At 36.8% G+C, this 18,192-nt stretch overlaps 1 protein-coding gene across 1 annotated transcript in view; it reads left to right on the forward strand.

Annotated features, from left to right (window-relative positions):
* The window catches only part of LOC137622282 (protein numb-like), a gene marked incomplete at its 5' end in the record, with an annotated part of 41,047 nt that overhangs the window by 12,947 nt on the left and 9,908 nt on the right, over nt 1–18,192 (forward strand). Inside the window, 2 exon segments of the mRNA XM_068352839.1 lie at nt 11,796–12,041; nt 17,789–17,978. Of these exon segments, the coding sequence (XP_068208940.1) occupies nt 11,796–12,041; nt 17,789–17,978 (436 nt within the window).

Consider the following 18,192-nt stretch of genomic DNA (forward strand, 5'->3'; position numbering starts at 1 on the left):
CCACTCCTGTTTAACATCGTCTTGGATGTGTTAACAGAGGATGTCAGGGAGGAGCCACCATGGTGTCTGCTCTATGCAGATGATATAGTCTTGGTAGCCGAGAACAGGGAAGAACTGGAGGGGAAACTAGAAAGATGGAGATATGCCTTGGAGAGTAGAGGTTTAAGAATAAGCAGGAAGAAGACAGAGTATATGACAACCGAGATGGATGGCGACCAGCAAACAACAATCAAATTAGGCGGAGGAAACATCAAAAGGGTTCATAATTTCAAGTACCTTGGTTCAGTGATCGACAATGGGGGGAACATGGAAGAGGAAATTAACAACCGGATTCAGTGTGGTTGGAACAACTGGAGGAGGGTGTCTGGTATCATATGTGATAGGAAAGTCCCTATAAGATTGAAGGGCAGAGTGCACAAGGCAGTGGTCAGACCAGCAATGACATATGGATTGGAAGCAGCACCCCTAAAGAAAACAGAGGGTAGAAAGTTGAACGTAACCGAGATGAGGATGCTTAGGTGGATGAGTGGAGTAACCAAAAAGGACAGGGTTAGAAATGAACATATTAGGGGTACAGTAAAAGTCACTGAGGCATCAAAGAAAGTGCAAGAGGCAAGGTTAAGATGGTCTGGCCACCTGATGAGAAGAGAAGGGCAACACATGGCAAGAGAAGTGATGGACGTGGAGGTGGATGGAACACGAAGGAGGGGAAGACCTAAGACCAGGTGGAGAGATTGCATTAGAGATGATATGAGGGAGAAGGGAGTATGGGAGGAAATGACACAGGACAGAGGGAGATGGAAGAGACTCATTAGAAACGGCGACCCCGAATAGGGATAAAGCTGGGAAGAAGAAAAATAGAGGAGTATAGAGCCGTCAACATACTGTAATCTTAGGACTAGCAGATGATAGTCAATAACCAGAGATTGATTTGTGAAAATGTAGTTATGTTAAATTTACTGCCAATTAAAACCTATCTATGTAAACCTAACCATGTAACCGATTTTTCCTTAAATGCTATACTATTTAAAACTGTGGGTTCCTTATCAGGGTGAGTGTGTGGTGTGCCACTGAAGTTTGAGAAGCAAGTCTATTTTGCTCTTTCATGAGTCCTGACCTGATGTCTTATCTTGGGGTAACTCATTTTTGTTTTATGATTTATTTTCCTTGATTTAACAATGATTATCACAGTTTTATTATTATCAAGGGTGTTAACAAGATAACTGAGTGAGTCACATTACTAAAAATGTTTTGGGGAATGCTCTTAAATTACTGTTATAATTAGATTATGGTGAAATTAATGTAAATGGACAGTTTAGTAAAAGTATACCTAGGCAGTGTGGCAGAGGTCTTAGAAGCAACACTGATAAGAACATTAGTACTGTGTACAGTACATATTTCACATCAACCAAATATTCTTTGCAGTGTCCCTCTGGCCACAGCTGCTGGGCTTCATGACTAGTACATGCCATTCATTTCTTTTGACATCTTCTGTGTCCAACTTCTCCAGTTTGTGTTATTCATGTCAGCCCAGATTAAGTCAAGAAATATGACTTGGTTGTCATCTTGTTAAACTGCTCTATCACTACCCTTGAATATTTAGGGAGGGAATATTTTTTTTTTTAAGAATTTGGTTCAAACTGTGTTTACTGTACAAAATATTTAAAGTATCTAGGATTTTTGGTCAGCCTCATAGGGGCTAGGTATTAGATATAGGTCAGTAGTCTGAATGAATGTGCTAATCATAAGTATTAATAAACTTTTCTTTGATCGTATAATCAAGGAATCTTTGCGATCCTGCAGTCTTTCATGAGGAAGGGTCTATATATGTATATATATATAAGTATGTACTCATACATTTATGTATATACTGTCTGCATAGAACACTAGTGTACATATATATATTTCTTTTGGTGGTCTTGTCTATATACTATCAGCAGTCCTTTGTACCTGGCTCCCTCTTATAGTTAACAGTAATTCAAATCTTAGGCAGTTGCATGCATTTATAGTACAGTATTATATATTCCTATTGTACCCTCACAATATCATTGTTTGTAGGGGGTAGACTTATGCAATTATATTAAAGTGTTTGATCAGCAAATCCTTTCCAGGATTATTAAGAAGTTAATGTAAGTCAAGATTTATTAAGATAAGTCTTATATTAAGAATCCTAAAGAATTTTGATTGCCATATAATTAAGCCAACCCCCCAGTTCATCACTTAATTTCATCTTGGGTAGCGGCCTCGTAGTGGCATCTCCCTAGTGTATTCGTCTTTACATCCTGAGGAAAGTTTGAAGCTGTACAGTATCTTGCTCTCGTTATTTTAACTGTCCCTAGCATTGTGTATATTTTGTATTCACATTGTTTAAGTATTTGATGGCTGTCGTTTATTTCTATGGTGTGTTTTGCACAGGATGTAAATAGACATCAGGAATACAAATTTCTAGAGGAAGGTTGTTTTGAAAATAGTTTTTATTATTTTTTTTTATTGCTAAACATTTTACATACAGTACTGTTTACCTCATGTTAAGTTGCTTCATGTTTAATTGTTTTTAACTTTAATTTATATTTTGTTAAGTAATTTAAAACAAATTTTTTACTTGCTTACCCTCAAATTGTATTGATATATTAGACACTAAAAGGTTTAACCATCAAACATCCTATTGTATAAGCGATTATATGGTCTTCGCTTGTAGGGGTCATAGGGTATCTAGTTTTGTTTATTTGATGGTTAATCTGTCTTTTAAAGTCTTGAGCTTTGGAATTAATCAACGACTTAACATGAGGTTTGATTGTACATCCTTATATTTATTAGCCGATTTCTTTTTAATTATTTGGCATTAACTACCTATTAAGGATTTGATTTAGGGGGATTGAAATTTGCAGGCACAGGACATTTTAAGAAAATAAAATTAAAGGGACTTTTTACTTATCAATTGAGAAACTAATTCCCTTACTAAAGCACTTTATTTCTAAAAATTAAAAACAAAAACTCTCTAACAGCTTTAGTTCATAATTGTACCAACCGTGTGTCATTTCGGGGTCACCAATGTGACGAAGGAGGGAGTTGATTTCACAACCTCCTCCCTCCTTCGTCACATTGGTGACCCCGGAGTGACACACGGTTGGTACATAATGTTGCCAAATAGAATAATTTTATTTTGATGCAACTTAAATGTAGCGGACAGTCCTGCGTGATTCATTATATCCTTTGCAGGTGATTTATTGAACTACCGTAATGTGTGTTTAGTGTTCTTTGGTCCCTCTGAAGAGAAATCTATTTCACTTCTCCATACTCTTCAGTATTGACTGTACTTTATCTTTGTACATTATTTCAATCGTACTTTAGCATCTTTGAAATGTTTTGCACTGTTTTGGTTTTTTTAGTTTGTGCTTCTTGTGGATGGTTTGCGTCTTTATTGTTATTTCAGAGTCTCCCCAGCCTCCACCTCGCACTCAGAGGAATAGACTTCATTCACTCCCAAATGCAGTTAACAGTGAGTGTCCTGGCATGGCTTTTGCTGTGGTAATTTGTACTTGTGGCATGCATTCTTGGACATGTTTTTGCTTCTTTCTATTGCTCTGTTAAATTCCCAAGATAAGAACGATTGACTTACAAACTTTTTATTATAGTTAACCCTTTTACCCCCAAAGGACGTACTGGTACGTTTCACAAAACTCATCCCTTTACCCCCATGGACGTACCGGTACGTCCTTGCAAAAAAATGCTATAAAATTTTTTTTTTCATATTTTTGATACTTTTTTTGAGAAAATTCAGGTATTTTCCAAGAGAATGAGACCAACCTGACCTCTCTATGACAAAATTTAAGGCTGTTAGAGCATTTTAAAATAAATATACTGCAAAATGTGCTGGGGAAAAAATAACCCCTTGGGGGTTAAGGGTTGGAAATTTCCAAAGAGCCTGGGGGTAAAAGGGTTAAGAACCTGTGCTGGATCTCGATAAGGGTTTAACTTCTTTTAAAGGTAATTATACAGAAGTAGCTATATGAATTCTTCCTAAATATATGTAGGCTCTCTTACTATTGTTAAAAAAACAATTAATTGAATACAGTGGAGTTTGAGAGTTGAGCTGAATGCTCAACTTAATCATGTCGGATTTAGGAACGTTTTTTCTAAAGGACCCACTTTGGATTTTGTATGTATTTAGTGGACTTACTATATTTCTAGTGGAATTTGATGTTCTTTATCTCAATCTCGTAGTAAATCGTCTAAGATTTCACTTGTTTTCATAACAATACAGTATTTTGAAAACAGAGTAGTAGAAATGCCTTTCACACCAGAAAACTAATATTTGCTTTTAATTTTATTTATTAAATTTTATATATTTGAGTATTACAGGTATATATATATATATATATATATATATATATATATATATATATATATATATATATATATATATATATATTTTATACAGTATATATATATATATATTTTATACAGTATATATATATATATATTTTATACAGTATATATATATATATATATATATATATATATATGTATATATATTTTATATATATATATATATACAGTATATATATTTATATTATGTATATTATATATATATATATATATATATATATATATATATACATTATATATATTTATATCATATATATATGTATATGTATATATATAATGTTATATATATATATATATATATATATATATATATATATATATATATATATATACATATATTTATATATATATATATATATATATATATATATATATACACAGTATATATATATCCTTAACCACTGAATTTGCTTCATATATTTTTATACTAGAGCTTTTGCTTGCTTGTAACATTTGTTGCCGAATCTTGCTTTGTGGTTTGTGTAATGTTTTCCGTGTCTCTTGATGTATATTTGTATATTCTTAGTCAAGCATGAATACTTTATACATTGTCTTATGAAATACAAAAAAAAAAGATTTCCATTACAGCACTGTTTTTATTGCTGTAATTTTTTTTATACCTTGTTATGGTTATAATTATGATAATTTTAAACAGAAAATATTTAATGTGTCAGTTTGTCTGATTTTTGAAAATTGCTCTAGGTAAATTTTAATACTATTTAGAAAAAATCTCTTGGATTGTCAAAATAAGGAAGTGTTAAATATGTTAGTTAGAATTCTAGTTTTTAAAAAATTTTTGTTATGTTTATTTAGGTATGTAAAGATCATGTACGAAAACCATCTTAAACCATTTCTATGATGGCGAAAGAGTTTGTTGATATTGCAGTTCAATTATTTGGGAGGTTTATGCATTACACTTCAAGGAAACCTTGGGTGAAAAATTGTAGCATGACAAACTAAATTGTTGTCATCTTTGCATTCCCTTAACCCTCTTACCCTCAAAGGACGTACTGGTACGTTTCACAAAACCCATCCCTTTACCCCCATGGACGTACCGGTACGTCCTTGCAAAAAAATGCTATAAAAATATTTTTTTTCATATTTTTGATATTTTTTTTTTTAAATTCAGGCATTTTCCAAGAGAATGAGACCAACCTGACCTCTCTATGACAAAAATTAAGGCTGTTAGAGCAATTTAAAAAAAATATACTGCAAAATGTGCTGGGGAAAAAATAACCCCTTGGGGGTTAAGGGTTGGAAATTTCCAAAAAGCCTTGGGGTAAAAGGGTTAATGTACAGTACAATGGTAATGTTTACCATTTACCAGTATGTACAGTTGCATGATGATAATCTACTGTATGATGATCTATACTGAGGTACTGTTGACAATCTGCCTTATGCGACAGTCTAGAAATAATAGTAAAGATTCTCTTTGGTATATATTAAACCCCAAGCTGTATTTTGTGGATCTTTTAAATTTTAAAGCTCCTCTCTAATATTTCTTTTGAAATAACATTCTTACTTCCCAAACCGTAATGTTCGACCCCCTTTTCATCCCTGGCTTGAAAGTAAATTCTCTTGCCAAGTCTGCAGATCAATGGTCTTGTTGAATTGACCTAAAATCATTATAATGTGGAATGGAATGCTTTCATATTTTTTGGATAGCTTCTTACACATAATTTCCTTTCAATGTGCGGTAAAAATATATTAGACAATGTAATTGTTTGTTCCAGTTCTTCTGCTGTTTATACATATAATAAAGCATTGTAATGGTTATGAAGACTAGGTAAATATCAATAACAAAGCTTGCATTCAAAAGCAGGACATAACACAGGATTGGTATTTTTAATAGCCTTTTTAAAAACACTCCTTAGAAAGGTACCAACATTCAGTTGTTGAATGCCTTGCCCTAGAGAATTTAGGATTTAAAAAAAAATTGACAAAAGTTGAAAAATTAGCATCACTGAGTAGGAGTTCAAAGCTACATGTGAAGTTATTTTGAGCACTTCATTGCGGATTAGATCGGGGAAAGATAAGAAGGCAGCGGGAAAAACTGCCATCCATCATCATCTTAAGTCAACTTTAATAACCTTTATGGAGTTGGACTTGAGATTAATACTATCTACTCTTCTGTACTCTTTCTTCCTAAATTACCACCAGGCCTAGGTCTACTTGTATCACTCAGCCTTGTGCCAGACATAAAAGGCAGAGTGATTTGTTGGTAGACTGGCTGAAGTGCTGCTAGTTAGCAGTTTACTAAATGCATTTACACGATTAAATGAAGAGTAGTGTGTTCGGCTGATGAGGTCAGACTAGTTAAAGCTAGAGAATTCATTGTACACTTTTTATTGAAGACTACCAGTGCTTTTCCCCATAATAAGAAATAAAGGGGTTGTTCAGTGAATGCTGTTCACGAAGGCTGAAAATGAGAGCAGAGTAACTTGATTAAAGTTGAACTAGAAAGAAAATGAGGAAGAACATATAAAAATTAATAGGTATAAAGCAGTGCAGTAAGAGTTAAAAGTAACTGCAAAGAATCTTTAGTGTGTATAGTTTGCTACGCATCCTATTGTAATTGGTACTTCCCCATGGAAACAAAAATTGAGATACAGTAGTTGGGGCAAGTAAAGAAAAGGAAGTAAGAACAATCAGTTAAAGGGGGATATATGGAATTGGCAGGATTCTGATTGGTTGTAAGGCTGAAGTTAGTATGAAAAGCATAAATTATGACAATCCAGATTGAATTAAAGAAAGAACTAATCAATATAAAAAAATAACTTGGTTAATCCCTAACACCATTCAAGTAAGGTTGTTATTGATAATGATATGCCTTTCCCGCCAACTGTAAAAGCGTGGGCCTATTCTTTATATATTCTCCTCTGTCCTCATACACCTGACAACATTGAGATTACCAAATAATTCTTCTTACTGCACTGTAATTCTCCAGATGCTACTTTCCTCTTTGTAAGGGTAGGAGAGACTCTTTAGCTATGGAAAGGAGCTCTCCAAAATCAAACCATTGTTCTCTAGTCTTGGGTAGTGCCATAGCCTCTCTACCATGGTCTTCCACTGTCTTGGGTTAGAGTTCTCGGGCTTGAGGGTACACTCAGGCATACTATTCTATCTAATTTCTCTTCCACTTGTTTTGTTAAAGTTTATATAGTTTATTTAGGAGATATTTATTTTAATGATGTCACTTCTTAAAATATTTTATTTTTCACTTTTTGCTTTCCTCACTGGGCTATTTTCCCTGTTGGGCCCCCTGGGCTTATAGCATCCTGCTTTTCCAACTAGGGGTGTAGCTTAGCAAGTAATAATAATAATAATGATGGTTTGACACAGTTATTCTTATAAAACTATGAATAAAATTGTGGTGTTACAAAATCTATGAATGCATGATTGATATAACCAGAAGTTTTGAGGAATTGTTTCAAAAGAGTAAAGTAAATGTACACCAGTAATGAAAAACCAGCAAACTGCCTAATTACACTCATAAAGCTGAATGGATCCTTTATAGCAGCCCCCTCCACCAACCAGTTTTCATCAACATCCAACGGAAGAGCTAGTCTTATATGAAAACGATCTATTGCAAAAGAATGCAATAAAGGAAGTAAATCGCTTGTAATTTCAGGGTCGCTTGTTCAGAGTGCCATAGAAGGAGCAGCCCAGAAAAGGGATTTTGATGAAGGAAAAATCTATTTCTGGACGAGAGACCTGATGATATTCATTAATAAAACATGCAAATTGGGAGATCGTGGATTTCGTTTAAATAAGAGATTATCTTTTAAAAGCTCTACCATTTTATAACACTTTTTCATCCAAACAGTCATATGTTTTTCACATACCCTCCAATCAGATCAAGGCCAAATCATGGATGATTGTACTCACACATTCAAATTTGGAAGTTTTTAAAATTGTGAGAAGTAGATCTGTGTGTGTAGTAATACACATCATTAAACAGTAGCAATTACTTTCCTTTATGTATTGTGTAGTTTGGAGCTGATATAAAGAAGATAGGTTTTGTAATGATGTATGGTTTTGTAGGGAAATGTATTATAAAATAATATGCAGACACCATAATTTGTCTGTCATATCCATGAAGGAACCTGTCCAAATAGCAGGTAGAGAAAGTGTCAAGCTTGCAGAAAATGGGACTTGGCTGCAGCAGCAACTGTCCTCATTTTTGGATGCTCTCTGGATATAAACTGGCAGGACACCTTCTGGAGTGTGAAACTTTATCATATGCATGGAACCTCTTCCAGGTTAATGGAGATCTGTAGTAGATCTCATAATTGATAAAAGATTAAAATAATGCTGTTTTTACCACAGACAGGCTATACATGACTTTTCAGAGAGGCTAGAGATTCTGAACTGGTGGAATGTGCCTTGTCTGATTGAAAGGAGGTATAAGCAGTTGCATGTGACAGTTGTGGAGCACATCAGTAGGCAACTAGTTCCAAACTCCTATGACTGCCTTGGTAAACATTTGGAGATCCAGGAACATTGCTCTTACAGGGTTAAGATATACTGTTCCCCATTTACAGCCAACCAACTTCCTGTTTCTTGTTAACAGTTTGTAATTTTTCTTATTAGTCTGTAATTTTTCTTATTGGTAGCTTCTCAATGCAAAACATAGGATTCCTAAGCTAGAGAGATATTTCTCTGGAGCTAAAGTGGTGCCAGGAATCCCATTGCTAATGACCTTTGAGATGAGAGAAACTTATACTGAGGGAGTGACAGAAATAGTCTGAGGAGAATTGCTGCTTACTAGTGCTATGAGACCTGATTTTAGGGAACCACCTTAAGGCAATTGCATGAGAGTCCACTTCACCAATGGAGATGGTTTGCCTATCAAGAAGTGGCTGTAGTCTGGCTTTGAGAACTTTGCTGTTGCTAGAGGTTCCTGCAGATGCATTTTGGATTCTGGTTGATGGAAAACAAACACTCTGTGTTGACTTGTCAGTAAACCTCATTCCTATACATTGGACTTGTTTGGATGGGACCTAGTCTGATTTTCTACGTATGTTCTGCAGGCCTAGCTGCTGTCAGAAATTGCACGTGATCCAAATTTCATAAAATTCTATGCCATTTTGAATTGGAACAAACTGCTTATTTGGGTAACTCAGCAAACTTTTTCCAGATCGGGGCTCTTAGGCTCCATCTAGAGTAAATGATTTGGATGAGTGTCTCTGTGGGCCTCAAGCTGGAGCAAAAAACAAGGCTATTATTTCTTAAGTTGTGTCATTTGACGTTTGTTTCTGCTGTGAACATCATCTAAGTTTTGATTTTTCTCAGCTTCTGTGATCAATGTTTTTTTTTTTTTCAATTATTCAAGTTAGATTTAAACTATGATGCCTATCTTGATCCCTTTTGCATGAGGATGAAGGTAAATAAAAATTTGGAAGAAAGGTTAATGCATCAAGGAGATTACTTTATACTATTTCAATCCTAAATGTAATTTCTTTGATTGTTGAAAATAACCACAATAGAAATTACCGATAAAAAATTATTCCATTCCTCTGCAAACTGTTGTCATTAGAATGTAATTTACCTTGCTTACCATGAAGTGCCGTGGTTGGCTTTTCTTTAAACATCCGACTTTGATTTTTTATTTTTCCACCAATTGAGTTTTTATTTTTCCATCAACGGAGTGTAAATACATGAAAGTTTTCAGTTATTAGGCCTTGAAGCTCAAATCTGTTTTGAGATTTTCTTATTTAGGGTTCTTTGCATGCTTTAGTCCCTTGAATGTTGGTTCATTATTGCTATGTAGTGGAGTCATTCTGTGTTCGACCAGCTTTACTGTCTCTCCACTATTGCTGGTGTTGTACGTAATAATCCTCCTTTGTTTGCACAATGCCTTTGCTGTCTCACATTTTTTTCTGTAACCTTGTAAGTTAGAGTGATCTTGGTTTATTGTTTGTCATTCCCTTTTAAGTTTATATTTATTTCTCTCCCCCATCATGGATGCAAGATTTTACTCTGGATTTTGCATCAAAATACCACTGTGTTAAGCTTTTGTGAGTTATACATTGTGAGCCTCATAAGTGTTGTGAACTAAGCCTCGTATTGCCATGTCTTATTGTTAATGACCTTCACTTCTCTCTTCACTTTCTACCTAAGCCAGGTCATAGTGAAAGAAGTTAATAAATTGATGAGATCCATTAGGGAAGTGGTATTATTGCAGTGTTTATGGAGGAAATGATTGCTTTAGCATCTATTATATCTCGGTATTTTCATCCATCATTTACCGTTTTGATAACGTTCATCGTTTATTACCAGTCACATCTACAATTTGACACTTATTTATTTCTTATATGCTTTTTGGGTTATACATCTTTTCTCATTACTGTATTTATGTTCAGAAAAAGTTTTTAAGTAGTTTTACAATACATTTTGATACAAGTCTGATCTAGGCTTTTATCTTTTTTTTCATAACCATAACTTAAAGAATTATTTGGGTTTCTGGGTATACTGTATACTGCATTTCGTGTTCATCATTTGTAATATTGGAGGAGTAAGTTTAGTTGATTAAAACGACCAGAGTAATAAAGATTTTTTGTATCTTTCTTTGATTTAAATTTAATCGTAGTAGTTTTTACAAAGATACAATAAATTGCGCTACCATAATGTTTTAACAAACCTTTCCATGAAGATGAAATATAATTTTCATTTGGAAATCAACAGTTGAATAATCTAATGAGTAGAGAGGTATCCTCATAAACATGATTGAAACGGAAATTTCTTTAAAGAAAATTGTTAATATTTCATTCATCTCCTCTCGTCGCAGGGTCTGCTTTTTCATCTTTGGCCCTAATATCTTTATTGTTCTTTATTTTGTACAGAGCTATAATTTACGCTCTGTTTATGCATATGAATTTTTGTTCTTGATTGTAAAATAGCTATGTAGCCTCTATAAGTAATTAAATCACAAATGTAAAAAGTTTGAGTAATCAGATTTTTAACAAAAATATGGTGAATCCTATAGAGAGGATTGAATTACTGAACAGTATATTTATCTATTTAAACTATCTAAACTTCTTTATATCTTAAAAGAATTAATATTTTCTTCGCTGTACTGTAAACTCCTTAGAACACGGTTGTTGTTTGAACTTCTGTAACCAAAAATGATTCTTTGGAATTTTGCAAGATGCTATTTTGGTGTAACAAATTTGTGTGTAATATGAGATGAGCTGCAGTGTAAGTAGAATATGCCTTTTTGCAAGGTTTGTCGTATTGTTCTGGTAAACAAGTTTTCTCATGTTGTTCTGGTAAACAAGTTTTCTCATATTGTTCTGGTAAACAAGTTTTCTCATATTGTTCTGGTAAACAAGTTTTCGCTGAGCATTTTCAGCATAGCATTACATTGTAAGGACTGTATTGAATAATGTATTTATTAATTTCAGTGACTCCAATACCCGAGATATCACCGATGGTAGAGAACAAAACTGGAGATGCTGTATCTGCTATGTGTCAAGAACTTTCAGCTGGGTTGTCTCTCCTCTCCAACTTCTCTGATCCGTTTGCCGCGTCGCCAGAGAACAGTTCGCCGATACCAAACTCGTTTACGACAGCAGTTGCGACAAGCTACACTAATGTAGCGAGCACTGAGGTTACTAGTCATCAAGTGATACAACCAATATCTCAAGGAGGTAAGATTTTGCCTTCTATTTTTTTTGGATGATATTAAAAGATTTTTATGCTAATTGATAAATCACTTATTCTGAGTTTAAAGGAATAAAATTCGCAATTTCTTCAATTTGATGGAGATTTATGATTATTGAAGTTAGTTATACTTTTACTTTTAGTTAATGTGTATTCAAGTTCATTTTATTATGTTTGTTTATTAAATTCAGTTAACCCTTTTACCCCCAGGCTCTTTGGAAATTTCCAACCCTTAACCCCCTGGGGGTTATTTTTTTCCCAGCACATTTTGCAGTATATTTTTTTTAAATTGCTCTAACAGCCTTAATTTTTGTCATAGAGAGGTCAGGTTGGTCTCATTCTCTTGGAAAATGCCTGAATTTTTTTCAAAAAATTATCAAAAATATGAAAAATAAATTTTATAGCATTTTTTTGCAAGGACTTACCGGTACGTCCATGGGGGTAAAGGGATGGGTTTTGTGAAACGTACCAGTACGTCCTTTGGGGGTTAAAGGGTTAACATTTTAGGTCAGGTCCTTGAAAGTAAAGATAGATAGAACTTGTAAGATAGTAGTCATTATCCTTTTGATTAAGGCATGGATTGTATGGATATGAAGATTTTTGGGTAATTGCAATCAATGAGAATTTGTAAAATACTGTGATAGTTTCCCCCCCCCCCCCCCCCCCTTTAAATGGGAAGGTAGCAATGGGCTTGAGGTGCTAGTTAGATAAAGTATATTGCTTTAGACCTTCAGCTGATTTAAATATCAGAATATGAGAAACTGCAGTATATATAGATATCAAGCATCATTTCTTTAGTCATTGCATTATATATTACAGAGTAAAAGAACCATACACTGATTAAGTATTGTCTAGTTTAAGAATTTTCCTAGAAAGTTTCTAATAAGTCGATAATGAGAACATTTTAAAGTGAAAAGATTGTAACAACATAGTTTGTTTGTTGGGTATTTTTCCATCTACGATAAAATACTGTCAAAGGTTTTACCATATTTACACATTATTAGTAGCCAGGATAATGGAAGACAAGCACACTTGCTCATCCTCTTTTGATAGGAGTATCATTTTAGTAAAGTTGAAAAAGGTGGTTAAATCTTTTCAAGGTGGGTGTAGCTACTGGTTGGTGAAGGGTAGGCACCTCCCAATAGATTAGGAACTGAGCACTTACTTTTATTTTGACTGCGGCGCAGTACAAACTTACTACTTTGTGGCCTCATAAACTTGTGATCCTGGCTGCACCAGTTTTATGAGCAAACTCTGTGGATTCTCGTCATCATTGTACTTTTTGCTAGGGGCATGACTACTCATAATCATCCCCTTGTGATGAGTGCAAGTCATGACATCATATACAATGGATAGAGTTTGGCAAGAAGAATCAGAAGAGGAAGGCACAGAAAGATTCTTTGGCTTCGTATTGTCGAAGAAACTCTTTAGCTGCTTCTTCTCTCCTGCTTCTCAACCCTTTGTTTTTGTTTTCTTTAGGGTTGGGTCTTCTGGAAGAATTTGGAAGGAGTAGGGGAGAGGTACCAGCACAAAATTTGGCCTTCGGTCAGGGAAATCAGAAGTATCACTTTCCCGTAATGAAGGTAACATTCCTCTGTCTCTCATTCAAAGTTTACCCTCTTTTATACTGACAGACGACGTGTGTAAGGATTTGGACCTGCGGAAGTTGTGGCCTTCCCTAGGAATTGATGATGTAACGTCAGCAGAGAAGCTTCTGAAGGTATTAGCTAATGCCAGGACTTTGAGAACTTCCCCTGCTGTGCTCTCTTATCTGCTCATCAACCTGTAGAGGAGGTAGTTGGAGTAACGATCATCAAGAGTCCTTACCTGCTGTTGGCGAATGTCCTGAATCCTCTTCTGCTGCATTATCATTGTTGCTGACCATGAAATTCTCAATAACCCTGAAGTCTGTATAAGGGGGAAGAAACATACGCTCCCTCCGAACTCCTGTTGTACTTTTGTATCTTCGACATCTCTTTCTGTTGCCGAAGTAGTAGTTGGCACGAAAGACTGTTCGACCAAAGTCTTGTGAGACTTTGACCAACCTCCCCTTTAATATGCTTGAGAGGAGCGGTGCGGTACCAAACGCCAAGCCATCCCAGGAAGGTGGATCGGTATGAGGTACAGGTGTTCCAACTTATGCTACCAGTCCTCGGCTTTGCTCGGGTCTGAGCACCTGCACTGTCAGTCGAGATGATTGATGTTGCTCTCTTCCCTGTTTCTTCCAAGAGTTCCAGAGAAAAACCAAGGTCACTTAGGAAGACAACTGTTCAGCAAAAGTATAGCGATTAAGAATATGGTCAGCAGGTCTTCCCTCATACGAGTATTATGAGCCCGATGGCGTCGACAGACAATCTTGGCACCATCACTGAGACCGGTCTCCATGAGCACGGTCACCACATTCCCAGTCTCCATGCTCCTGGTCTTCATACCTGCTCTTCACATACACCATCAGTTTGTGATTTGTCACAAGGTAATTGGTCTCCTTGCGAAAGGACTCCTCACGCTTACTCTTCCAGTGATCACAGGGCACCTGTCACCACCTGCTCATAGCTCTTGGTCTGCATATTGAGAGAACTCCATGCACCGAGATCATTTTATGCACCAAGACTGATCAAGATGACTAGGTCCCTCCACGCGGCAATACTTTTCCATGTACTAAGACCTTCTAATGCGTCCACGGTATGAGTTGAGTTAAGTGATGTCACAGGACTGCTCTGAATGCTTGTACAAACTTGTTTATGGGTGATCGTTGACCATTTATTCTCGTTACAGGCTTCTACTCAATGAGCCCACAGGTCACCTGGTCACATGCTCTCATATTCACTCATCTGATGATGAAGGCTTTGCCAGCTTTGGAGGGTACTAGGGTAAGGAGCATCTGAGCCTCGTAGGAGTCAGGCCATCACACTGTCGTTCCTTCTTCTTCTTATGGGTACTATCTTGGTGCGCTACACGCATACACTAAGAAGAAAAATTCTCCTGAGCTTGTGTCCAGACTTCCTTTCTAAAGAACCGGCCTTCTATGCTCTCTTGACAATGAAAGTTCTATGCACCCGAGGATGCAGATTCTTCTCCTCCACTGATTGACCCACAGCCTCCAAACAGCATTATGAATTGACCTCTTGTCAGGTGCAGCCACATATTTTGCCATGATCCAGGATTTAGCAACTCCTGAGCTGATGAAGTATACCAACTTTATCCCGTCGAGCACCAAGGCTGTGCCCACATATGTGCACCAGTCAGCTAACTAATGGGTAACTGGGTTCTGAAGAAAAAGGATGCTGAAGCCTCCTGCTTAGTCGGGATAGGTGGGACAGTGGAAGGCACTACATCTACAGGATGTACCATTGTTAGAGACTGCAGCCCTGTTCCTACAGGAGGAGGAAGGCTAGCCAGAACTCCCTGATCCATTGATCAGTTACCTTTGAGTCCCGGCCCTTCAAAGGCAACTATGTCAAGAGCAATGAACCTCATTGCTTCCCTGAAGTTGGCACTGAAGAAGATTTCTGTGACCTCCAGGATCAGATCTGTACCTCCAGTCCCTTCTTATGCTAAGAATGGCCTGGAAAAAGTTTTGCACTTTCCTCCTCACCCTGTCCAGTTGAACTTGGGTAGAGGAAGGAAGGGAGGGAAGGAGGGGATGCTGAAGTCTGTATTCCCGTCATACAAACTGCTGGGATTGGGAGGAGGCCTGCCATGGGGCAATGGGGCAATGGGGCAGCATCAGGGAGCTGAAAGCTGGGTGGGGGAGGTCCTCTGAGACAGATTACCACCTACCATACATTAAAGGGCTCGGGTCTTACAGTATAGTTAGGAAATATATGAATTGGTTTAAAAAAAATTTATTTTATACTTAAAAGCATTATGCTAAATATTTTGTATCGGATCCATCCATAGGTTGGAATTTTTTAGATTATAGGATTTCATTGTAATTCAAGGGGTATTAGTTTTGTTGAGTGGGGTTGGAAAAGTGTTTGGTAGAGTACTGATTAATAGGATTAAGGATAAAACTGAGAATGAATCTTAGAAGTACAGGGTGGTTTTAGAAGAGGTAGGGGATGTAAGAATCAGATTTTTACAGTTAGGCAGATATGCGAGAAATATTTAGCAAAAGGTAAGGAGGTGTATGTTGCGTTTATGGATCTGGAGAAAGCGTATGATACAGTTGATAGGAAGGCGATGTGGAATGTGATGAGGTTATATGGAATTGGTGGAAGGTTGTTGCAAGCAGTGAAAAGTTTCTACAAAGGTTGTAAAGCATGTGTTAGAATAGGAAATGAAGTGAGCGATTGGTTTACGATGAGAGTGGGGCTGAGACAGGGATGTGTAATGTTGCCATGGATGTTTTAACTTGTATGTTGATGGAGTGGTAAGAGAGGTGAATGCTCGAGTGATTGGACGAGGATTAAAACTGGTAGACGAGAATGACCATGAATGGGAGGTAAATCATTTGTTGTTTGCGGATGATACTATACTGGTTGCAAACACGGAAGAGAAGCTTGGCCGATTAGTGACAGAATTTGGAAGGGTGTGTGAGAGAAGGAAGTTGAGAGTTAATGTGGGTAAGAGTAAGGTTATGAAATGTACGAGAAGGGAAGGTGGTGCAAGGTTGAATGTCATGTTGAATGGAGAGTTACTTGAGGAGGTGGATCAGTTTAAGTACTTGGGGTCTGTTGTTGCAGAAAATGGTGGAGTGGAAGCAGATGTACGTGAGAGAGTGAATGAAGGTTTCAAAGTGTTGGGGCAATTAAGGGAGTAGTAAAAATTAGAGGGTTGGGCATGAATGTAAAGAGAGTTCTATATGAGAAAGTGATTGTACCAACTGTGATGTATGAATTGGAGTTGTGGGGAATGAAAGTGACGGAGAGACAGAAATTGAATGTGTTTGAGATGAAATGTCTAAGGAGTATGGCTGGTGTATCTCGAGTAGATAGGGTGAGGAAGAAAGTGGTGAGGGTGAAAACCGGTGTAAGAAATGAGTTAGCAGCTTGAGTGGATATGAATGTGTTGAGGTGGTTTGGCCATGTTGAGAGAATGGAAAATGGCTGTCTGCTAAAGAAGGTGATGAATGCAAGAGTTGATGGGAGAAGTACAAGAGGAAGGCCAAGGTTTGGGTGGATGGATGGAGTGAAGAAAGCTCTGGGTGATAGGAGGATAGATGTGAGAGAGGCAAGAGAGCGTGCTAGGAATAGGAATGAATGGCGAGCGATTGTGACGCAGTTCTGGTAGGCCCTGCTGCTTCTTCCGGTGCCATAGATGACCGCGGAGGCAGCAGCAATAGGGGATTCAGCGTTATGAAGCTTCATCTGTGGTGGATAATGGGGGAGGGTGGGCTGTGGCACCCTAGCAGTACCAGCTGAACTCGGTTGAGTCCCTTGTCAGGCTGGGGGGAACGTAGAGAGGAGAAGGTCCCCTTTTATTATTATTATTTTTTTTTTTTTTCCCATTTGTTGATGTCGGCTACCCCCCAAAATTGGGGGAAGTGCCTTGGTATATGTATGTATGTATGTATGTATCAAAGGTTCTTGGCAGCATTATCTCTGCCTCCTAGTTGCATTGCTTTTTGGGTTTGTTTTTCACTTGTTCTCTTTGGATGCCTGCTAATCTACCTGTCTTAACTTGACTGTAGGGCCATCCATGTGGGATTACAGTTTAGAAATCTAGCTAAGGGCTTGAGCTTTTCTACAAATTTATATATATATTTTTTTCAAGCTCACGTTGTTTGTTTCAGTATTGTTGCCATCTGTTGATCCAATCAGAGAAGAGATTCCATGGGTTGGTCCCGCCATAAATGGTCAGGAGACGAGCGCTATTATTAGCACTCAAACAGAAGGCGGCTGGTCAAGAGGGGAGGAATGGCTATCCCAGATCAACTCTCAGTCAGCAACTATCACAAATGGCACTACCACACCACCTTTGGCGTAAGTGTTGATATTTGATTATTATATTTACTCTTGATTTATTTTGCCTGAGTTTAATTTCTGAGGACAAATCCACAATGATATAGTTTCTATGGTAGGGATTGGAATAGAGAGCGTATTCATTGCATAGCTCACTTGTTAATTAGACTTCATCAGTAGGGAAAGCCTACCTGAAAATATGGAGATTTATTTGTAAGCTTGATATTTATTACCT

Source organism: Palaemon carinicauda, chromosome 29, assembly GCF_036898095.1.
Source record: "Palaemon carinicauda isolate YSFRI2023 chromosome 29, ASM3689809v2, whole genome shotgun sequence".
Lineage (NCBI taxonomy): Eukaryota > Metazoa > Arthropoda > Malacostraca > Decapoda > Palaemonidae > Palaemon > Palaemon carinicauda.